Source organism: Mobula hypostoma, chromosome 9 (assembly GCF_963921235.1).
Source record: "Mobula hypostoma chromosome 9, sMobHyp1.1, whole genome shotgun sequence".
NCBI classification, from domain to species: domain Eukaryota; kingdom Metazoa; phylum Chordata; class Chondrichthyes; order Myliobatiformes; family Myliobatidae; genus Mobula; species Mobula hypostoma.
This window is the reverse complement of record NC_086105.1, coordinates 40,492,007-40,517,188: the sequence shown is the minus strand read 5'-3', so window position 1 is coordinate 40,517,188 and position 25,182 is coordinate 40,492,007. Positions and strand designations below refer to the sequence as shown.

At 40.6% G+C, this 25,182-nt stretch overlaps 1 protein-coding gene across 10 annotated transcripts in view; it reads left to right on the top strand.

Annotated features, from left to right (window-relative positions):
- cadps2 (Ca++-dependent secretion activator 2) overlaps window positions 1–25,182 on the top strand; it is a 725,177-nt gene that overhangs the window by 479,864 nt on the left and 220,131 nt on the right. For all 10 annotated transcript variants that reach the window (XM_063058146.1, XM_063058145.1, XM_063058142.1 and 7 more), the window contains exon 12: window positions 13,053–13,189. In XM_063058146.1, the coding sequence (XP_062914216.1) occupies window positions 13,053–13,189 (137 nt within the window). The remainder of the gene's footprint in view (window positions 1–13,052; window positions 13,190–25,182) is intronic.

Here is a 25,182-nt window from a genome sequence, read left to right as displayed (position 1 = left end):
AAATGTAAATTTAATTGCAAGAAAAAGACAGGAGCCCAGGAGAATCGGTCTTAGTTTTGTTTTTACTTTAAACAATGCATGCACATATTGCATGGTAGCATTATGACATATACAATTCATGTATTTTTAAATATAACCCATAATGAGTTATTTAAACAAAGAATGCTTAATCAAAAATATATATTTACAATATTATTCGAATATTACCAAACTATTAAATATAGTTAATATCCTTCTACTTAGCACCTAACTCCCTGAACTCTCACCCTTCCCACCCACATCATTGGCGCTGACGTGGACCACAACCTCTTGCTGCTCACCCTCCCACTTAAGAATGCTATTGATCCGAGATGTCCCTGATTCTGGCACTCCTGAGGGAACTTTCCATCCAGCAATCACGTTCTCATTCACAGAACCTCCTGTCTGTTCCCCTAGCCAATGAATTCCCTGTCACAACAGCTCACCTCTTCTCTCCACTTCCCTTCTGAGGCACAAAGCCAGACTCTGTGCCGGAAACCTGAGAGCTGTGACTTGCCTCTGCTAAGTCATTACCCACCCGTTCCCCCAACAGTATGCAAAGTGCTATACCTGATGTTAAGGAGAATGGCCAAAGGGGTATTCTTCCCTGGCTGTTTGTACCCTTTGCCCCTCCTGACAGTTTCCCAATTACCTGTGCCCTGTGTGACCTGTTGGTCTACCTCACAGACTCCTGAATGATCCGGAGTTCATGCAACTCCCGCTCCAGTTCCTTAACATGGTCTGAAGGAAGCTGCAGCTGGGTGTAGATGTTAGGGATACTAGAGGAGCAAGAGGAGCATTCCACTATCCTGTATGGCATCTTCACTGCTCTAATTGTGCAATAAGAAAGAAAAAAGAGAGAAAAATTAAAGAAAAAAAAATCTGCCTACTGCTTCCACCTCTCCTTGCCAAAGCTTTTGTAAGCCAAAACCTGAACTTGCCACTCTAACACCGTCCCAATCACACAATGGCCACTCAAGCAATGGCTTTTATGTATTGACTTGCTGCCACGTAATTTGTGGATTTGATATTTCCATTAACAAGCAGGTGTATCTAATAAAGTGGCCACTGAGTGTGTAGATAAGTGAGTGAGCAAGGGTCTGGCAGATGGAATACAACTTTGGCAAATGTGAGGTCATCTGCATGGGAAGGAAATAATGGAGGATGAGATTATTATTTAAATGGTGAAAGATAGCAGCATGTGGTTAAGCGGGGGGGGGGGTTTGGGAGTGCTTGTGCATGAATTGCAAAAGGTAAGTTTGCAGGTGCAACAAGCTATCAAAAAGGCAAATGCAATGAATTTCCAGAAGGATTGAATTTAAGAACCGATAGGATATGCTGCAAATGTACAAGGTATTGATGAGGCTGTACCAGGACTACTGTGTGACATCTGGTCTCCTTAATTGTCGTTGGAAGTGGTGCAGAGGAAGTGCATCCGATTGATTTTAAAGATGAGGGAGTTAGCCTATGAGGAGAGCTTGTGTTTTGGAATTACAGTCGACATCTCGGGCCAAGACCCTTCATCAGGGTCGACTGTCGACTGTATTCTTTTCCATAGATGCTGCCTGGCCTGCTGAGTTCCTCCAGCATTTTGTGTGTGCTGCAGTGTATAGGCTGGACTCCAGTAAAATCATATAGAGGTCTATAAAATTATGGAAGGGATAGATAAGATAGAAGAAGGAAAATTGTTTTCACTGGTAGGTGAGATTAGAACTAGGAGACGTAGCATCAAGAATCAAGGGAGCAGATATAGGCAAGAGATGAAGAACTGCTTTTCCCAAAGTATAGTGAATCTTTGGAAATCTCCACCGAGGGAAGTAGTGGTGGTTACCTCATTAAATATACACTCAGTGTCCACTTTATTAGGTACACTTGCTCAGTAATGCAAATATCTAATCAGCCACTCATGTGGCAGCACCTCAATACATAAAAGCATGCAAACATAGTCAAGAGGTTCACTTGTTGTTCAGACCAAACATCAGAATGGGGAAGAAATGTGATCTAAGTGACCTTGATCAAAGAATGATTGTTGGTTTGAGTATCTCAGAAACTGCTGATCTCGTGGAATTTTCACACAGCACAGTCTCTGGAGTTTACAGAGAATGTGGCAAAAGACAAAAACACATCCAGTGATCAGAAATGCCTTGTTAGTGAGCAAGGTCAAAGGAGAGTGTTCAGTCTGGTTCAAGCTAACAGGAAGGTGACAATAACTCAAATAGCCACCATTACAACAATGATGTGCAGAACGCACAACACGTCAAACTTTAAGTGCATGGGCTACAGCAGCAGAAGACCACGAGCACACACTCAGTTGCCACTTTATTAGGTATAGAAAAAAATGAAAAAAAATGTGGCCCCCCAGTGTATCTCTCTGCAGGAACTTCAAATCCTCTGCATAATTTGCTTTTCCACTCAATTTGGCATCATCAGCAAACTTAGGAATGTGATACACCACCCCCTCTTCCAGATCGTTAAGATATATTGTGAACATTTGCCGGCCCAGCACCAAGCCTTGCAGAACTTCATTCACCATTGAAGCAGAATGTGAAAAGAGCTTACATAGCAGATAGCCATGGGCTGGCATGTAACCTTTTGAACCAAGCAAACTTGGAACATTGATGTAATGCAATGGTATTGCCATACAGTCTTAACTTGTTTCCTAAAGATACCTCATCATCTCTTTCACCCATGTTCTAAAAAGAAAAAGGTTCAAGCTTTTTTACCTGCTGTGATCTGTTGTCACTCTGCTGCACACTGTCAGATGACACAGTCCAGGTTACTCAAACCATAGTTACAACAAATTTATAAAAAAAGATTGGAGCAACTAGTCTTGGTCACTGTACTAGCGCTAAGTGTTTTTCACATTCTTGCCAAAGACATGGTTCCAATTTTTTCCCATTTTAAGTTCTTCTGCTTTGTAATGGAAAATCGATAGACAGAAATCAATAGTATGTTTATTTATTAATGTATATACTGTTTACAACCTTGAGATTCGCTTCCTTACAGGCAGCCACAGAAAAAAGAAACCCAATTAAAAAGAAGACGGTCAAACACCCAATGTGTAGAAGAAAAACAAAATCATGCAAACAATAAAAGTAAGAAAGTAGTATTCAGAAATGAAGTTCACAAAACTGAGTCCACAGCCATGAAGCCAGTCATCAGTTCAGGTGATCCATCAGCCCATCAGTTGCATGCCTCAGCCTCAGATCAGTGCAGAAATGAGTATATCTTGCAAAGCAGTGAGCTGAACATCAGCCCATCCCTCTTCTCTGGCCCCGACATCCTGATCTTTTCAATATGGCCCAGCGCTTAAATCAGTCAAACTTCAGGTTGTGCTTCACTCTCCGACCTGTGCCCAGCTACTTTGATATGTTCTTGGGTTTGGACCCCACCACTTCAATTCGACCCGTAGCCAACCTTTCCAATCAGGCCCAGTGCTTAAATCGGCCAGTCAGTTGGTCGTTCCTCACTTTCAGGGCTGGCTCACCTCGCCTTGGTTCTGCTGCTTCAAATCGCCTCCAAGATCGCTCCAGCAATGGCCAAGCACTGGCTTATTCCCCACTCTCATACCCTGCTGCCTCAATTCGTCCTGAAGAAACCACACCACAACCATCCTGCATCTTTGAGAAATCATACTGCAAAAATATAAGGTTGTACAAGCGGTTCAAAATCTCAGCTCAGAAGGGATGTTAAAGGCTATTGATTGCAGTCGTCATTTTTGAGAAAATGTGTGATTAAAAAAGTAGTTTATACTTTTGTTTGCTGCCGTAAGTCGTCACTGTGCTTCGCCAGCACTATCGTAAACCGGACTAAGTCCCAAATAAGTACCAATGACTTATTCCACAGTATTATCCGTTGTATGCTACTGTTTCAAAAAATCTGTTTGCAAATGTAAACATCCCTTTTAAAAAGTTAAATGTACTTCTCAATTATTAAGAGGAAATTGCCTTTTCCTTAGATGAATATCAAATCCAGCTTTCATAAATAAACCACATACAAAGGAAACGATCCTCATTTAAGTTCAGTGTCTGAGAACTAGAAATGGTGGGTGAAAGTGGTGGGAAGAGTTCAAGTTCAAGTTTAATCAGTATTCAATCATACATGAATATCCATGAGTAGAACCAGTTGAACTTTATCATCTTAAAATAAGCCGAATTCACAGAGGAGGGCAAGAATAGTGTTGTGAGAAATGGAAATTTTTGCAGTACCTCAGGGGAGCAGTTTGCAGAATCATGAAATAATTTATAATTTTGCTGGAAATCACATGAGGCTTTGCCTATGTTTGGAGATGTAGAGGAATCTCTGGATGTACTGCAGTCTGATCTTGTACCATGCCTTTTTTTGATACAGATGGTGGCCAAATAAAAATTAAAGTTTCATTAACCCACATCTGATATCACCCAAAAATACCAAGAAGTTTGAAGACTTTTGTTGATCTACCAGAGATAGTTATGTTGCCTTCTATTCCTGAATGTTTGCAAATTCTATATATCTTGCAAAGTGTTGACACTGATGCAAACAGGTCTACTGGCTTCTGTCTGCCACAGTATAAGGAAGCATAACGCAACTCCTGGCCACACAGTTGGGGTCTTTGCTTTGAGCTCCCTTTGGCAGGACCACTACTGACCTTGGACAAATTGATTACTGAGCATGTGCTGTTCAGTCCAGTCTCAGTATGGACTGGGGTGCTGTGAATGTCATCAGGCACTGATTTAAATATTAAAATTAGCCACCCATTTGCTTCAGGCTGTCTCCTGGGTCTCTGAAAGCAGAGACCTTGGCAGAACAGTAATGACTAATCAGTAGCACGATTGGGCGGTAAGTATTAACCTGAGATATTCAAGGCTTATTCTACTGATATGAGACCAGAATGTCTTATGCCAAATGTGATAAATTACATCTTTGTGAAAAAATTATGTTTACCTCTGTGTCTAGTGCTGTGACTTGGTAAAAATGCTGTATATTTTTATTTTATCTGCGTTTAACCTCCTCGCTTTCCAGGACATTATATCTACTGCTAGTATGTCAGTGCATTAAAATTATCATATTAATCCAGTGTTACTGCAGAACTGTATACTGGTTCAGTTTATGAACTATTTAGTTGTATACTATCATAGTTTAAGCTCACTTGAAATAATTAAATTATTGGTCTTCACAGTATTAATCAGTTTTCAATGCCTGTACAATGATATCACACCAAATCATTCAAATTCCAAGATGCATTTGAAGTCATTTGAATTGTTGTTATGATTGTAGTATATTCCTGTGTAAGAACTTTTAAGTGTATGTGTGTGTGTGTGTGTGCGTGCACATGTGTGCACAGTATTTCATGCAGTCATTATCAGTAACTCATTGACTAACTCAATTAATTGTTTAGGTGTTTCTCTTTCTGTCTGTAATGTTCAAAAGGGCCGTGCCACTCAACAGGGAGCCTTGGGCTTCTTAACTTCCAGATGAGCTCAGCAAAAGCCCACATCAACAATTCTGCCACATCATTGCCTTGTTATCAATTATGGTATTTGCTTTGAATGATATTGCATTAATAGAATGTGGGGTTTAATCTTAGACTTTCCTTAAAGTAATAAAATAAAATTACTTTTGTGATACCAGTCACAATCAGCAGCTGGACATCATTGTTTCATGCTGCTCATTGTGGCAACCCCTGTCCAAGGACTTGCCAAAGTGTTCTGCCAATTACTTCAAACTGGCACGAAAAGCCTTTAATTAGTTGAGTCACGTCTGATCGGCACAGCCCTGTATTAATCTACTGTTGATTTGTTTCACCTCAATATGCTTTATTCTTCTTGCTTTGCTAACATGTAGCTGGAGCCAAGGGTAAGTGCTAGGTGTGAGCTGCCAACTGTTTCTCCCTCTCTCTCGCTCTCTCTCTCTCTGATGGGCTCTGTGAGTTAACATTGCAGGCTTATGTTAACATCTTGCTTTACCACTGTCTATTAAGCACTGCATGCTCCTTTACATGTCTTCATGCTGTGGCTCTCTGTCTTGTCACATTTGTGCTTTTAACTCGCTCATGCAGCAACTAGTTAGCAACTTAATCCCCCTGATAGTGTGTTTTACTCAAAGACACTAATATTTATGTGTCAGTTTTCATTGCCATGCAATTTCTGGAGGAAATTGTCCAATTATCATCTTGTGGATGTAGCCAATTCTAGGTTAACTATATTATGGTTCCAGCAATATTAATAGAGGATTACTCAAGTATTCTGTTTGTTCATTTTTAAAATAAAATGAATATTTGGCCTTACTCATGAACAAACTTGCAATAAAGTTCTCAGGCTCATACTATATTGATTCAGTTCACCAGATAAGGGGATCAAAACTGATTTGGGAGAAAGTTTCCACATTTTTAATTTGTAATAATTGTGTAATAGAATCCTGCCTGAAGTACACTGAAAACTTCTGAATCATGAAAGTTTGAAATAAAACAGGTGGGTCAATGAGAGCAGAATAGCCCTGAGATAATAGGGGGCTTTCTTCTTACTGTCTACAACAATCTTGAAAGTTCTTTGGATCCTGATTAATGCAAAATGCCTCATTGTGCAATTAAATGAAATTAAAGTAAAGGTATCCAAAATGGTGCAAGGTTGTTAGACAGCATCTTCAAAACTAATGCTGTCCTGATGGACCAAATGACCACTTTTTGTATTTTTAGTAGTTATGGTCAAGATCCAGTCAAATAACATTACCAACATTCTATCAGTTGATCAACTGTTACATCTATTTTAAAAAGCACCTATCAACCAAAATTTCAATTAGCAACAATCAAACTCAGGTGAAAATATGAAGATTCGTTTGTTTGACTTTCCTCTAATTTTCATTAAGTCTCCATATCTCCGAGTGTGCAGTCCTGTCAAACTTCAACAAGCATGCACTTTGACTAGTTAAAATTGACTTGAGTAAAAGTAAATCGATAAGCATGTGTAAAGCTGACAATATAGGGTATTAACTTGCTGCTTTAAGTATGTATTTTGTGTAGGAATTACCAGGCTATGCGCTTAACCCTCCCACTGGCATAGCCCTGAGATGCCTCCAGGATAAGTTCAGCACATGGCTCTGCTTCGCTTGCTATCTCTCATTTTTGTTCAGTGGCTGAACTTTTACATCAGGGCCGCTCATACTAATATAAGTATCAAACGAATTAGAGGCTCCATAGAGCCACAATTGGAATTAAATCTGCTGAATATTAACAATTAAGGAGTCTAAACACACCCTTTTGTAAAATGCTGGAATAGCTGATGCCAGAGAAACTTTAAAAAATTTGTGAATTTCACTTGTTCTGTAGGAGCCTAAAGTTGATTTTTTTTTCAGAAATTGCTACAGGAATGTTAAGGTAAATCTTGAGCAGCTGAATGAAAATCTGTCATGGGGTTCAGGTCAACCTATATCCAAGCCTCCTTTATGTTCGGTCTTTGAAATAAATCCAAAAAGTAAGGAAAACCACAAATGCACAGCCACCCTTCTGCTCATGTTTCCCTCTGTGTCTGAAAATCGCAATCATGTTCAAAGATTGAGAATAGATGAGACAGGGTGGCATCTACTATCAATTGAAATTACAAAAAACTGTTCGACGTTGTATTGAATCTATCATCAAGAAATGTTAATTTCTTCTGTCGCGAATCCATGATGTAAATAAATTGGTAAGTTGGGTTTATTATTGTCACATGTGTCAAGGTACAGTACACATGGTAGTACAAGAAAAAAACAATAAAAGAATGCACAATTAACTGTTCCAGTTCCAGCTTAGAGTCGTAGGAAATTAGATTTAAATGAGTAGATCTGCAAAGCGGAGTATGCAACTGACTACCATGCACCAGCACTAAGTAAATCTGAAAGTAATATAAAGTGGCCCCAGTGTTTTCGGACAATTATTCTAAAGAAGAATTCCTAAACTCTATTAGAATAGATTTATTTCTTCAGTTGGAAATTTGAAATGGAGGATGTCATTCGAAGCATTTTTGCCATCTACTCACACTTCGAGCAGGAACTCTTTTAAGCTGGGCCTTTCCACTCTCCATTTTAGACTGGGGGAGATCCTGCTCCAACTGACCCTGACTGCTCTAGCTAAGACATTCCATTATCACTGATTCCAAGTGGCTCAGAGTAGTTCCAAGTCTTACCTGACAGTGATGTTCAGGTACAAACTTCCATTAATCCACTTGATTGAAAATAAATGCATGTGCCCAAAGCAATAATATAATAATATCCAGACGAGAATGCAACATGGAATGCAGCAGCGTCCATGCTGATGGAGATAAATGAACTTGCCCACTCATGCATACTTAAGCAATTATAAATTTAAGAAACCAAACCAGGAAAAGTCCAGATAACATTGAGAAATATCCACCATGATCATCCTAAATGATGGAGCAAGCTCGATGGACTGAATGGCTATGATTCTTTATATTTCTCTGTTACAGCTGCATGTGAACTTTCATTGATTCATGTGCATGGATGCTCAAATCTTTCTGAACACCAAAACTTGTTAATCATTCACCACTAAAAAAAAATCTGCTCTTGTATTTTTCCTACCCAAGTGAATGACTTCATATTTCACCCTGTTCTATGAAATTTGTCATGTCCTTGCCCATTCACTCATCTTGTTCATATTCCCTTGAAGTATCTCTGCATCTTGCTATCAACCCACACTGACCTGGGATGATTTATTAACAAACCTGTCTATATTACACTTGCTCTAATTATGTCGTGCACATGGCTTCCCAACGCAGACTGCTGTGATATTCCCTTTCATAAATCCACCATGACTCTGCCCAAGTATTTTGTTATTTTCTAAATTAATGCCCACAACTTTCTTAATAAAAGCTTACAGTGTTTCCCAAGACCTTTCATCAGGATGACAAGTTTGTTGTTCCTTATTTTCTTTCTCCAGCCCTTCTTGAATTGTATACTAAGTATAGTTGAGTGCTGATTCGGTTTGCTGTCAAGGATCCATCTGCAAGTTCATTCTGATCATTCACGCTAATGAAAAGGGCCATAGTCACGCAGAAGACCAGTCCAGAAAGTATGAACAACATTCCTAAGACCATGGTCTGAAGGTTGCTTTACTCTCCTGAAAGTAATTCATCATCATCTCCTCTTCCATCGTGCTCCCATCATCACACACCATTTCTAATTCTTCCCAGCTGCTTTTGGCCCCCTCATCTCTTACCTTCAAGATTATCACTGTAAAGTCATTTGCCTTGTAACTCTGATGTGCAGCACATCAGTTATGTGAGTTGCACAATGGAATTACATGAGATACCCCAACATATGGCACTTCATGTATACTTTCTGGTTATGACTTGCTTTTAGTTGCAAGTGTGCATGATTCACTGATACCTGGAAGCAACCTCAAGTGTGCAGAGGCATCTTTTCTGAGTTCTGTATCCACAGCATTCTTGAGCATGCATGCAGCCAACAGACACAGCAGACCACTTGCACACAAGCATTCCCCACCCTCCAATACTTTTACCCCGTTACAAACCCAACCCATTTGACGCTTGATCTTCTCCCTGCCTCATGATTATCCATGTGGCCCAGGAACCACCCGTCTCTGTTCACTTGCTCCACAATGGTGAAGCATATGAAGAAAAAGCCTTTGAGTAAGTTCAAAAGCCGACAAAATAAAACTGAGAATACCAAGAATACTCTACAGATCAGGAAAAATGAGAAAAAAGATTGTTAATGTTTCAGGCTGATGATCTTCCACCAGAAGTTCTGAGGAAATGTTAACAACCAAAAATATTTATTTTATGTATTTATAACATATTTATGTATGTAGCTCTTCAGAGAAGCTGCCAGACTTTTTAAGTATTTTTCCATTTTCTCCGTCTTTATTCAGTTTTCAAGTACTTTGCTTTTGGGTTAGAGCTATTTGATGATTTGGGTCATTGTTAGAATGACCTTCATGAACCATGTGCTTGTTGCACACCATTTATTCCAAGTACCTGAAAATTCCTGGACCATTATTTCTAATCTGTTCACCTTTTTATTTCTATTTTGTGTTTGAATCCATTCCAACATTGCAGGCTGTATGAACAAAGTGAACAAATGTTTATATCCCTTCTGATCTTGACAGTGCTCAGTTTTGCCTTTGCACAGATTAGCCACAACTGCAGCTCTTACCTCTAATCCCCATTACGAGCTGCAAGTAATGTAATACTGCAAAACTACGGGCAGAGTTTCCTTTGATTTATTGTTTTGTTACAAATGGATGACATTGATCCGTTCATTTGAACGTTGAACAATTCCTCACAGATAATGTTTTGCTATGAATTGCTTAATAATTGCCTGAGTATACAGTATGAAAGAAAATCTATCTGAGGCAATTAGATGCCTCTGTTTGGCTGTCATCTATCTTCCATTCCTGTAATTGAATGGGTGGAAATTGGGCAGTCTCCATCGTGGCAAGTACTTCTCCCCAACCCCACCCATATTTCATTGCCTTGCTTCTGGTTCGTTCAGATGTTTTGCACCCAAGATCAGTACAAAATAAAATGTCATCTGATGACAATCCACATGCTGACTATTCTTGTCAGAGTACCGTCGTCCAATAGCCCAAGATTCTTTGATAAATTCAATACATCATAAAAGAATTGTTCAGATCCAATGAATTGTGTTGCATAATAAACATTTCTATGCAGCCATTATCCAGTTTAACTCCAAATTAAGATATGGTCCGTGTTCCTTGAAGTTCTGCTAATTCCATCGTGTTTCCTAGATGTTCTGCACTGAGAGATTAGTGGGGTGGTGCAGTGACTTGGACCAACAGCAGCTCGCTGTGTCTGCACAGTGCTTCCATATTTTTAGATCAAATCTTTGCAGCCGAAGTTTTCTTGTAGAAGATAGTTGTTAAAGTCTGGAAAAACAGGAGCAACTTGAAATACTTTCAGGACTGGGATAACCAGAATTAACTTTAAAATTATCACCCTACTTTTCATGAAAGACCCACTGCAATGAACAGACAGCCCTCCATGTCAGAGGGAAAGACTGAACATGCAGCAGACCATTTCAGGCTATTTGCTTGGCTTCAAGTGTGTCCTTGTTTATTAGTTTAAATCAGCTAAGTCTAAGACACAGAGTCAAACAAGCACGGCTTGTGTTCTCACTGAATCATCCTCATACCTGAAATCCCATTAAGCCCTGCTGTTAATGCCGTCAGGAGCTTTTACATGCTACATCCACCTTTGAAAGATCTGTCACATAGATTTGACTCTTGCTTTGATGCTGCAAAGCTGAGTGGGATAGATTATTTTGTCAGTCCTTTCAAACATGTGGCACTGAGGATCCTTCAGATTGTATTACACATGTCTTCCATCCTCACTCAGTGCTGAATGTTAGACTTGACATGGATCAATATGATCTGGGGCTAAATTTCTGAAAGTGACTGAATATGTTAACATCACATCTGCAGATCAATAATGAGTTTTATCACAAAATTTGCTGTTTCTGGGTTTATCTATAAGCTTTTGTCTCCCTCTCTGAAAAATATTTTTGTGAGAAGTAGTTCAGTGCACTTTCATTAAGCAATTATCCAGGAATCCAAAGTCACCAAAGTAACGCAAGCACATTAAGGATTATACATTTTAAATAATGAACATAAATTGACCTACTTTGGAATTAAAGGAAGAAGTCAACTCAGCAGTGAAATCAATTCAAAGCTGATGACAAATTGCCTTATGCTAGGATAGATCCAATAAGAGATGAGTTTCTTGGAAATAGCTTCCCCTTTTAAGCAGCAGTGGAATGCTTTACCTTCTTTATAAATTGGTTGACAGCTAATGCGCATTTGAAGTGTGGACAAATAGGTAATACCAATCAGAGCAATTATTGTGATTCTTTTTTTCTTGATAAACCCACAGGGGCTGAAAGCACCCAAAACTACATCTTCAAAAGGCACAAAATCAATGGATGTGTGTGAAGGAACAGCGACACTGGGCAGCTGCAGGTTAAAAGGATATTGTAGGTCAGAACCGTTATGTAGAAATGAAAGGCAATTCAAAGGATTCATAGCAAACTAAAACAAGTTATTTTGGAAATAAATGTACATGAGCAATTTATTATTTTGTAATTATCAACCATGAATAGTAATCGTGCCAGAAGTCAAATGTTGCATAGTTCAGAGAAACTAGAGAGGTGATGTTTTCAAGAAAAATAACTTTAAAAATTACATATTGTTCATTGTTATATGCCAGCCCTCAGTCTCCTTCTGAGACTTAGATAATTCATGGATTTTGGTGATGAATACTGCTGTTCATTTTATTCATCAGTGGAATCTAGAGTTGCCTTTATGTTCTGACATTATCCCCACAGAAAAAACAGAAACGATGCCTCCAAAAAATATGAAGACTATGTCCACACGTGTGGAGGTTGCAGTCCTAGTTATGTTGCTGCAGCATGCTCTAGCCATTTGGCCATGTTATAAAGATCAGATGTGATAGACTTTGAAAGCCTACTGAAGACAAGCTCCATGAGTACTTACTCTTTCAATAATCAATGTACTTGAGGTTTAGTTAGTTATATACGTAGTCTCTACAGTGTGCTTATGTATTTTTCCATAAAAGATTAAGTCTGAGTTAGTTGTCCAATTTATACAAACCCAGAATTTCTTGAGAATATGAAGGAACTCTCTTGCCTTTCATCTTCCCACAGAATTTTTAACAGGAATATCAGCAGAGATTTAGAGTAAAAAGACGTCTCATTCAGACAAACAGCATTGTCCGTGGAAATGATCTGTGGTTCTTCATCCAATAGACTAAAGGACCCTGACCACAGAGTACAAACATTGAAATCGAAATAAAATTTAAATCACTGCAGAGGAAGCAACACAAAGAAAGGGAGAAGAAAAGAAACGAGCAAAAGATTTTTGAATACTACCTTTAATATTTGAAATCAGGATTCTCTTGACGAAAAATGCTTAGTTTTAAATCATTTAAATGTTGTCATTGCCACCGTTTGAAAATGATATAAAGCAAGCAAGTCACAGACTGAATTTCACTTTACCATTATTGTTGTAGATGCAGACCGAACTCAGAAGCATGGAATGGATGAGTTCATCGCTGCTGATCCCTGCAAATTTGACCATTCGGCCCTGTTCGAAATGCTTCAAAGGAAAACATTAGAGCACCGACTGAACGATTCATATTCCTGTCTGGTGAGTAACCTGCAGAGAGAAGGTGTTAGGGACAAAATGACTCATCTCACCAGACTTGTAGTTTAAAAACCTCCTGCTAGGAGTAAGATAAAGGATTCTCACCAATAGGTTTCAGACTTGAAAATTACATCGTTGAAGGCAACTGCTGTGTCAGTGAATGGTGAAAAGAATTCAGCAAAGGGATGTACAAGTTAGAGAAGGAGTTGAATGAGGACTGGAAACCAATAAGATGCAGGTGTTGGCTTTATGAACAATTGCTTGCCTGTATTAATGTCCAGTGTTCAGTCTGTGAGTGCCTGTTGCTTATATCTGCTGTAATCCTTTAGTTGTTCTAACTTCAAAAGGGAGAAAAAAAGTAGTTGCTGCAAACCCAATGTACATTTTGTTTGCATTGTGAAAGTGATGAGATTGGCGGTTTCGCTCTGTTAATCCTGGCAACTGCTGGAACTCTTGTTCCTTTTAAGGTGTCACTGCACCTCTTCCTGGGACAGTGGGTATTTTCCAAAGGGTGACGGCATGTTGGTTGAAAGCAATTTTTAAACTAACGGTGACCTTCTCCATGTGCTTATGTATTTTGATATTATCTTCATTGTGCTTTTAAGCACTGAAGTGTCACTTCATTTTTAGTTCACATATACACAAAACAAGTTATCCGCAATGAAGCGATAGAATTGTAAGACAATGCTCTTCTAAAAGTGAGTTATTACAAATCCATCCCCTGCAGTTCTAAATTGACTTATTAATTAATAGTAAATATATTGCTTGCAGAGCAGCCTTTATTGGAGTTCTCAGATTTAGGGGCTTTAGCTCTTCGAGGCTTCAGCGAGGAGAGACTTCAGTCGCAGAAGGAAAAACGAGCTGCAGGTAGAGATTTTTTATCTCCCCCACAGTTTGATTTTCCTTCTTTGTAGTTGCTCAGTTAGGAACCGTAGAGCTGCCAGGCAGGATAGTGGAGTACTCCTCCTACGGGATGTGGGAAGGCAGGGAGACCTCTAGTGTCCCTGATGACCACACCTGCGAGAAGTGCATCCAGCTGCAGCATCTAACACTCCATGTTAAGGAGCTGGAGCGGGAACTGGATGAACTCCAGGTCATTCAGGAGGCTGAGGTGATGATAGATAAGACAAACAGAAGGGAAGTTACACCCAAGGTGCGGTACGCAGGAAATTGGGTGACGGTCAGGGAGGGGGAACATAGAAACATAGAAAACCTACAGCACAATACAGGCCCTTTGGCCCACAAATTTGTGCCAAACATGTCCCTACCTTAGAAATTACTAGGCTTACCCATAGCCCTCTATTTTTCTAAACTCCATGTACCTATCCAAAAGTCTCTTAAAAGACCCTATCGTATCCGCCTCCACCACCGTTGCCGGCAGCCCATTTCACACACTCACCACTCTCTGAGTAAGACACTTACCCCTGACATCTCCTCTGTACCTACTCCTCAGCACCTTAAACCTGTGTCCTCTTGTGGCAACCATTTCAGTCCTGGGAAAAAGCCTCTGACTATCCACACGATCAATGCCTCTTATCATCTTATACACCTCTATCAGGTCACCTCTCATCCTCCGTCGTTCCAAGGTGAAAAGGCTGAGTTCACTCAACCTATTCTCATAAGGCATGCTTCCCAATCCAGGCAACATCCTTGTAAATCTCCTCTGCACCCTTTCTATGGTTTCCACATCCTTCCTGTAGTGAGGCAACCAGAACTGAGCACAGTACTCCAAGTGGGGTCTGACCAGGGTCCTATATCGCCGTTAAGCAGCCAGGGCAGAGCCATCCCCCTCAACAACAGGTAAGCCAGTTTGCATACTACTGGGGGGGGGGGGGGAATAACCTAGTAGGGTAGGGGTCGCCAACCCATTGATCGCGATCGACTGGTCGATCTTTGAGACTTCCCCAGTAGATCCCGAAAAAAATCAAAAGTAAATACACAAATACTGTTGTAATGTGAGCATTATAAAAATAAGTAATACTAATTAGGATAACGGTAATATAGCAATACTTTTGCTACAAAGCTGTTTGTAAAGAGAGATTGTTTTGTACAATCCAGAATGGGAAGAGGAATTTCTATTTATCTTGGTGAAAGACAAGTGTTTATGTATGTTGTGCCACCAAACACAAGCACTGACTAAAAGAGAGAATCTGCAGCAGCACCGGAACACCAACCGCCAGAAATTTAAAAACACCTACCCCCCAAAGAGCACAATTCGTGCCAGGAAAGTTGAGGAGCTGAAATCAGGGTTGAAGGCTCAGCAATCGTTTTTCACAAAACATGCTGCTCAAAATAAGGCTGCTATTGAAGCATCATTTTGTGTAAGTCACCTTTTGGCTAAACACAAGAAGCCTTTTACAAATGGCAATTTATTTAAGGAAGCAATGGCCATTACCGCAGAGACTGTTTTTAATGACTTTATAAACAAAAACAACATCACAACCACAATACATAATATACCGCTTGGGCCTGCAACAGTGACCAGGAGGGTAGAGTCACTGTCAGAGGACGTGGATATTTTTCACTACAATTCATGAATCTCTGGATGTAATGCAAACAGCTCAGCTTGTATTTGTCAGAATGGCTTTCCAGGATTTTACAACAAAGGAAGACTTGCTCACTCTATTGCAATTAAAGGAGAGAACGAGAGGTGAGGATATTTACAATGAGTTTAAAAAATATGTCTGTGAAAATGACAACCCCATTCATAAACTGGTGGCAATTACTACTGATGGGGCCCCAGCAATGCGCAGTGTACGCGTTGATTTTATGGCAATAAAAGTCAGTGCCTACTTCGGGTCAACTTATCTATGTGAAATTGCATTTTCACAGATGAAAAATTATTAAATCTAAGTACAGGAGCTGTCTTACTGACAGACACCTCACAGACTGTCTCAGACTGGCTGTCTGTAGTTATGAGCCAAATTTCAGGGAACTAGCAATAAGTATTCAGCCCCAGTCATCACACTGAGTGCAACAGTCAATTTTTATTCATTTATTTTTTGTGTTGAAATAAAATTAAATAATTAAACAGAATTAAAGGTGTGAGGAATTGTAATATTCTTAAAGAAAGATATGCTAGTTACAGTGTTTTCTTGTTTGAATTAGTTTGAAAGTTTGACAAAATTTTGTGTAATTCAAATACAATTAGCCCAAATAAAAGGCCTCAAATTGGCAGTACAATCTGAGCTGTTTTTCCTTTAAACGATTTAGTAGGTAGATCTTGCCTTTCACTAAGGTCGAGGTAGGGGATCTTGGGCTTAAAAAGGTTGGTGACCACTATAGTAGGGAAAAGTCACTGTGTTCAGAGTCTGACTCTATGACTCAGAAGGGAAGAGGGGGATAAGAACTGATCTGTAATAATAGAATAATAGGGGATTCATTAGTTAAGGGGAATGGAAAAGAGGTTCTGTAGATGATAAGAGATTCACAGATGGTGTATTGCCTCCCGGGTGCCGGGGTCCGGGATATCTTGGAATGAGTCCTCAGCATTATTAAGTGGGACGGTGAACAGCCAGACGTAGTAGTCCATGCAGGTATCAATGACAGACAGGAAGTGTGACGATGTTCTGCAAAGCGAGTTCAGGTAGTTAGGTGCTAAGTTAAAGGACAGGCTCTGCAGGGTTGTGATCTCAGGATTGCTACCCATGGCACACACTACTGAAGCAGGAAATAAGAAGATTATACAGGTTAACATGTGGCTCAGGAGTTGGTGTAGGAGGGAGGGCTTCAGATTTTTGCATCATTGGGTTCTCTTTCAGTGAAAGGACCAATACAGAAGAGACTGTTTGCACCTGAACTGGAGATGGACTAATATCCTAGCAGAAAGGTTTGGTAGTGCTGCAAGGGGTGGGGGAGGCGGTGTGGTTTAAACTAGAGTTGCCGGGGGATGAGAGCCAGAATGCCAGAACAGTTAGTGGAGAGGTTGTGGAGACAGATGTTGTTAAGACCTCAGAAAAAGTCAGGAATGTAAATATTGAGCACAGTGCAACTAGCGTCCTGAGCTGCGTACATTTCAATGCAAGAAGTATCGTAGGAAAGGCAGATGAGCTCAGGGCATGGATCAACACCTGGAATTATGATATTTTAGCCATTAGTGAGACTTGTTTACAGGAGGAGCGGGACTGGCAGCTCAATATTCTGGGGTTCTGATGTTTTGGACATGACAGAGCAGGAGGGATTAAAGGTGGAGGGGTGGTATTTCTGGTCAAGGAAAATGTCACAGCAGTGCTATGTCAGGACAAACAGAAGAATTTGTCTCGTGAAGTGTTATGAGTGGAACTGAGTAATAAGAAGTTATGACCACATTAACGGGGCTACATTACAGACTGCCCAGCAGTCCAAGGGATTTATAAAGCACCGGTGAGGCCTCACTTGGAGTATTGTGAGCAAGTTTGGGCGGCTATCTTAGAAAGGATGTGCTGAAACTGGAGAGGGTTCAAAGGGGGTTCACAAAATGATTCTAGGTTTGAACAGCTTGTCATATGAAGAGTGTTTGTTGGCTCTAGGTTTGTATTCACTGGAACTCAAAAGAATGAGGATTGACCTAATTGAAAGCTATCGAATGGGGAAAGGCCTTGATGGAGTGGATGTGGAGAGGGTGTTTCCAGCGGTGGGAGAGTCTAAGACTGGAGGACACAGCCTCAGAATAGAGGGGCGTCCTTTTAGAACGGAAATGAGGAGGAATTTCTTTAACCAGAAAGTGGTGAAGCTGTGGAATGCTTTGCCACAGGCCGCTGTGCAGGCCACGTCTTTATGTATATTTAAGGCAGAGGCTGATAGGTTCCTGAATGGTCAGGGCATAAAGGGATATGGGGAGAAGGCAGGAGATTAGGGCTGAGAGGAAAATTAGATCAGCCATGATGAAATGGTGGAGCAGACTCAATGGGCCAAATGGCCTAATTATGCTCCTATATCTTCTGGTCTTATAGTCTATTTAGAGGAACAAATCTGCAGAGAGATTACAGACTGTTGCAAGAAATATGAGGCTGTTATAGTAAGTGATATTAACTTTCCACATATTCACTGGGACTCCCATATTCTAAAAGGACTAGATGGGATAGAGTTTGTCAAACGGGTCAGGGAAGTTTTCTTAATCGGTACATAGAAGTCCTAATGACAGAGTGTGCGATACTTGATCAGCTAGTAAGGAATGAAACAAGGCAGGTAACGGAAGTCTGTGTAGGTGAACACTTTGCATCTAGTGTTGGAATGCTCTGCCACAGACTGCTGCAGAGGCCAAATCCATGGGCATACTTAAGGTGGAAGGTGATAGTTTCCTGCTCGGTCAGGGCATCAAAGGATATGGTGAGCAGGCAGGTTTTTGGGATTGAGTAGGATCTGGGATCAACCATGGTGGAATGACAGAGCAGGCTCGAAGGGCTGTACGGCATAATTCTGCTCTTGTGTCTTATGGTCTTATAGTGATCCCAGTGCCATTAGCTTCAAAGTAAAAATGCAAAAATTTAGATCTGATCCACGGGTTGAGATTCTAAATTGGAGAAAGGCAAATTTTGATAGTAAGTGTGGATTGGGACAGGCTATTTTTTGGCAAAGGTGTACTTGGTAAGTGAGAGGCTTTCAAAAGTGAAATTTTGTGAGTACAAATCTTGTATGTGCCTGTCAGAATAAAGGGTAAAGATAACAAGTGTAGGGAACCTTGGTTTTCAAGAGATATTGAGCCCCTGGTTAAGGGGGCAAAAAAAGAGCTGCATGGCAGGTAGGAACAAATGTGGTTCTTGTGGTATATAAGAAATGCAAGAGAAAACAGAAGAAAGACATCACAAGGGGTAAAAGAAGGCATGAGGTTGCCTTAGCAGACAAAGTAAAGGAGAATCCTCAAGATTCTACAGACTATGTTATGGGCAAAAGGATTGCAAAGGACAAAATTGGTCCTCTGTAAGGTTAGAATGGTAATCCATACGTGGAGACAAAGAGATGGGAAAGATCTTAAATACATTTTTTGCATCTGTATTTACTCAGTAGATGGACATAGAGTCTATAGAAGTAAGGCAAAATAGCATCAACTTCACAAACGCCATACAGATTACAGAGGAGGAGATGTTTGCCGTCTTGAGGCAAATTAGGGTGGATAAATCCCCAGGGCTTGTCCCCTTGGACTCTGCGGGAGACAAGTGCAGAAGTTGCACAGGCTCTACCAGAGATATTTAAATCATCCTTAGCAACAGGTGAGGTGCCGGAGGACTGGAGGACAGTCAGTATTGTTCTACTGTTTAAGAAAGGCTCTAAAAATAGACCAACAAATTATAGGCGGTGAGTCTGACATCAGTTATGGGAAAGTTATTGGAAGGTAATTTAAGGGACTGGATATATGAGTATTTAGATAGACATGGACTGATTAAGAATAGTCAGGATGGCTTCATGCATGGTAGATCATGTCTAACCAATCTTATAGTGTTTTTCGAGTAAGTTGCCAGGAAAGTTGATGAAGCCAAGGCAGTGAATTGTGTCTTCATGGAATTTAGCAACACATTTGACAAGGTCCAGCAATTTCACTCAGTCAGCTTTCAAGATGAGGTAGTAAAATGGATTAGACATTGGCTTTATGGGAGAAGCCAGAGAGTGGTAGTAGATAGTTGCCTGTCTGACTGGAGGCCTGTGACTAATGGAAAACCGCAGGGATCAGTGCTGGGTCCTTTGTTGTTTGTCATCTATATCAATGACCTGGATGATAAGGTGGTTAACTGGATCAGCAGATTTGCAGATGACACAAAGTTTGAGGGGTATTGTGGACAGTAAGAAGCTAGCCTGGCTTGTAGTGGGATCTGGATCTGCTGGAAAAATGGGCTGAAAAGTGGCAGATGAAGTTTAATGCAGACAAGTGTGAGGTGTTGCACTTTGGTAGGATCAACCAGTGTAGGTCTTTCACAGTGTTTTGTAGGGCACTGAGGAATTTACTAGAACAAAGTGATCTGGGAATACGAGGGGTGATTGATAAGTTCGTGGCCTAAGGTAGAAGGAGTCAATTTTAGAACATCTAGCTCATTTATTTTTCAACAAAGTCCCCTCCTACATTTACACACTTAGTCCAGCATTCGTGGAGCATACGGATCCCCTCTTTGTAAAAGTCGGCGTCTTGGACCTCCAGAAAGTGGTCCACAGCAGGGGTGATTGATAAGTTTGTAGCCTAAGGTAGAAGGAGATGAGTTATTAACTTCAAACTTTCTGCATAATCACTCAAAGAGTTGAACTGCACGTGCCTATAAGAAGAGCTGTATAACTCATCTAATTCTACCTCAGGCCATGAACTTATCAATCACCCCTTTCTGGAGGTCCAAGACACCGACTTCTACAAAGAAGGGATCCGTATGCTCCACGTCCGCTGAACTAAGTGTGTAAATGTAGGAGGGAACTATGTTGAAAAATAAATGTGCTGGGTTTTCTAAAATTGACTCCTTCTACCTTAGGTCACAAACTTATCAATCACCCCTCATACATGTCCAAAGTTCATTGAAAGTGGCGCCACAGGTGGATAGGATCGTAAAGAAAGCTTTTGGTACATTGGCCTTCATAAATCAAATTATTGAGTACAGGGGATGCGATATTATGTTGAAGTTGTAAAAGATATCCTTGATGCCTAATTTGGAGTATTGTGTACAGTTTTGGTCGCCTACCTACAGGAAAGATGTAAATAAAGTTGAAAGAGTGCAGAGAAAATTTACAAAGATGTTAATTGGTCTGGAGGACCTGAGTTACATGGGAAGATTGAATAGGTTAGGACTTTATCCGTTGGCATCTACAAGATTAAGAGGAGAATTCACAGTGGTAAAATGATGAGGGGTATAGTTAGAATAAATGCAAGCAGGCATTTTCCACTGAGGTTGGGTGGGACTACAACCAGTTAAGTGTGAAAGGTGAAAAGTTTAAGGAATATATGAGGGGAAATGTCTTCACTCAGAGGGTCATGAGAGTGTGGAATGAGCTGCCAGCACCAGTGGTGCATGCGAGCTCGACTTGAATGTTTAAGAGAAGTTTGGATAGGGACCTGGATGGTAGGAGTATGGAGGGAAATGGTCCCGGTGCAGGTCAATGGAAGTAGGCAATTTAAATAGCTCAGCACAGATTAGATGGGCCAAAGGGCCTGTTTCTATGCTGTACATTTCTATGACTCTAATGTTTTGGGGAAATAACTTCAAGAATTTAGCCCAAGCAATGATGAAGGGATCTGGATCGATTTCCATATGAGTGTGCTGTGCAAATGGAAGGAGAACTTTTAGGTGAATTGTGTCTTGATGGAAAGGCTGTGGGATTGAAAGGCATATTCGGGGTAGTCTCAGCAAATAATTGGGGTGCATTTTGCAAAGGTAACAATAACTGTCAAGGCACAATGGCGATGGATGGAAAGAACGTTTCAGGTGATAGATGGCTTTCAATCTAATGGCTGTTCAGTCTCAGAAGATGTCAAACTTCTTGAGTGTTGTTGGAGCTGCACTTGTTCAGTCAAGTGGAGGGCATTCTGTGAGTACCAGGAATGGTGCCTAATAGTGAAATGTCTTTCGTGTGTCAGGATATGAATTACTTACTGCTTTTGTAACCACAGCATTCATTACACTGATCCATTTGAGTTTCCAATCTGTGGTGATCCCAGTATGTTGATGGGGTCAATTATAACCCAACGATGTATCAAAATTTGGTGTTTTGGTTTGCTGGAGATTGGCATTTTCTAGCATTTTGTGGTGGATATGCTATCCATCAGTTACACATTTGTCCCTAAATATTTTCTCAGTCTTGCTGCATGAACCGCCTCCTTTGCTGAGGAATAGCAAATAAAGTTGAAAGTTAGTTACTAGCTGAACATTTTTTAAACTAACCTATTGAAAATAGTTTCAAGTTAAATCATGCAGCTGAATTCTTAGCAATGAAAAAGTTGATAAATATTTAACCTGCAGCTTCTTTTCTCAGTGTAGCACATCTATTTCTATGTGATGTAAGGAGATACCATTTGGCTTCTCATTTCACAGACCCCAGAGTATTCTCATTCTTATTTTCATTTCCCCCACAACCTGTCCTCATGTGCAAACTCATGATTATCCCTTCTGCCCATCCAGCAGATTCTGACACCAGTGCAACTAGGGACAACCCGCACAGTCACAGGAAGAACACACAAATTCCACACTCATAGCACTAGAGATCAGAATGAAACTGTGTGACAGCTGCATTACCTGCAGCATCACTGCACCACCACTTTATGGCATAAAATAGTGGTGTACAGACAGTGAACTAATAACAAGGTGAAGGACCATTGGTCCGTAGGAGTGGAACATTAAGTATGAAGTGGTTGTAAGCATCTTAACCGATTTTAAAAAGATGTGATTGAGCAATGGCATTTCAGCGCTTTCCAAGCCTGATTGATTTTACTCTCAAAACAAAATACTGAGAAAATAGTGGAGAAAAAGAAGAAAAGCCAGCCAATAAGCACCCCTCCCACTTAGAAGACATCCACGGTGTCTGTGAAGATCCTATTGGTCTACAGGTCACAGAGTTGCTTCAGGATTCATCACTGAGCAATCGAAGAATTCATTCCCAAACTGAGCAGTTGCTGCCATCAATAATTCTCCCAGCTGACTCATTATTAAAAAGTAGCTGAAAGGGTTGATCTTGGTAAAGGGTATTAAAGACCAGCTGAATTGCCCCAAAATCAACCACCTCCTGATCACCAGTAAACTGAAGCAATGAGTCATTGCTGTTTGATCAGTTTGCATGTTCTCTTGACAAAGTGAATGACAGTGGAAACTTCGATTAGATATTATTTTGGAAGATAGGGAAGAGCTCATGAAAATCACAGGGTCGAGCTTGAGTTGATGTAACTGTAGCTTCATTTGCTGGTCAACTTTATTCAGTTACAAATGAAATGTAACCATTTGGGTGCTGCAGTAGTGTAGTGGTTAGCACAGTGCTATTACAGCTGAGGGTGTTCTGAAGTTTGGAGTTCGATTCCGGCGCCATCTGCAAGGAGACTTGCGTCCTCCCAGTGGAATGCATGTGTTTTCCCGGGTGCTCTGGTTTCCTCCCACAGTCCAAAAACATACCGTGTAGGTGAATTGATCATTGGTTAATTACTCCATTTTTAGGTTAGAGTTAATCATGTTTGTCAGGGGCTGCTGGGGTGATGTGGTTCGAAGGACTGGAAGGACCTACTTTGCACTGGATCACTGAATAAATAAATGAATACTCCATTACAAAATTCAGATCAAAATCAGACTTCAAAGTGCATTTATTATCAATGTATCAGTTATATAACCGTGAAATTCATCCTCTAACAGGCAGCTAGGAAACAAAGAAACCCATAAGATCCCATAACAAGGAAGACTGTCAACCACTCAATGTGCAGAGGAAAAAAAAGCATGCAAACAATAAATGCAAGTACTATAAATAGCATTCTAAACTGAAGTCCTCAAAGGCAGTCCATCCTCAGACCTTCAGTTCAGGAGAAGCAAGCTGAACTGGCCTGTCCCTCACCTTGGACCCCAGTACCCTAACCTTTTCAATCTGGCCCGGTACCTAAATCATCATCCAAAGCTCAGTTCAGTCACTTTGATATGCTCTGGGGCCTAGATTCAGCCTGGTGCTAACATCAATCGAAGCTCGAGGCTTCCTTGCCCTCAGTGACAGGCCGCTGCCTCAACTCACCTCAGATCTGCCACATTAAATTGCCTCCAAGTCCCCAAAGAGAAGTTACAGGCTATTGCTCACAATGATTGCTTACCAGAAAAAAAGTGATTAACGAAGTATTTAGTTGTTTTCTTTATTTCATTAGACACCAGCCAGAAGTCACTGAGATTCACCAGCTTCATCTTAAACCAGACCTAAGACCATAAGGCATAGGAGCAGAATTAGGCCATTTGACCCATCGAGTCTGCTCCGCCATTTAACTATGGCTGATCCTTTTTTCCTTCCTCCACAGCCCCACTCCCCAGCCTTCTGCTCGTAACCTTTGATGCCACGCCAATCAAGAACCTATCAATCTCTGCCTTAAATGCACCCAACAACCTGGCCTCCACAAATTCACCACCCTGTGGTTAAGGAATTTCTCCATATCTCTGTTTTAAATGGGTGCCCCTCTATCCTGAAGCAGTGCCCTCTTGTCCTAGACTTACCCCACCATGGGAAGCATCCTTTCCACTTCTACTCTGTCTAGGCCTTTCAACATTCGAATGGTTTCAATAAGATCTCCCCATATCCTTCTGAGTTGCAGTGAGTACAGGTCCAGAGCCATCAAATATTTCTCATATGATATCCCTTTCATTCCTGGAATCCTCCTTGTGATCCTGCTCTGAACCCTCTCCAATGACAGCACATCTATTCGTAGAAAAGAAGCCCAAAACTCTGTTCACAATACTCAAGGTAAGGCCACACCAGTGCCTTATAAAGCCTCAGCATCACATTCCTGCTCTTCTATTCTAGACCTCTTGAAATGAATGCTAACATTACATTTTCCCTCCTCACCACCAAGTCAATCTGCAAGTTAACCTTTAGGATGTTCTGCATAAGGACTCCCAAGTCCCCTTGCATCTCAAATTTTTGGATTTTCTCCCCATATAGAAAACAGTCTGTACATTTATTTTTTACTATCAAAGTGCATGATATTGTATTTCCAACTTTGTATTTAATTTGCCTCTTTCTTGCCCATGATCTTAATATGTCCAAGTCCTACTGCAGCCTTCCTGTTTCCTCAACACCACCTGCCCCTCCACTAATCTTTGTATCATCTGCAAACTTGGCAACAAAGACATCTATTCCATCATCTAAATTATTGATACACAGATACACAGCATAAAGAGAAGCAATCTCAACACTAATGCCTGCGGAACCATCACCAGTCACTGGCAGACAACCAGAAAAGAATCCTTTTATTCCCACTGTCTTCCTCCTACCAATCAGTATGTGCTCTAACAATGCCAATAACTTCCCTGTAATCCCATGGGCTCTTAACTTAGTAAGAAGCCTCATGTGTCAAAGGCCTTCTGAAAGTTCAA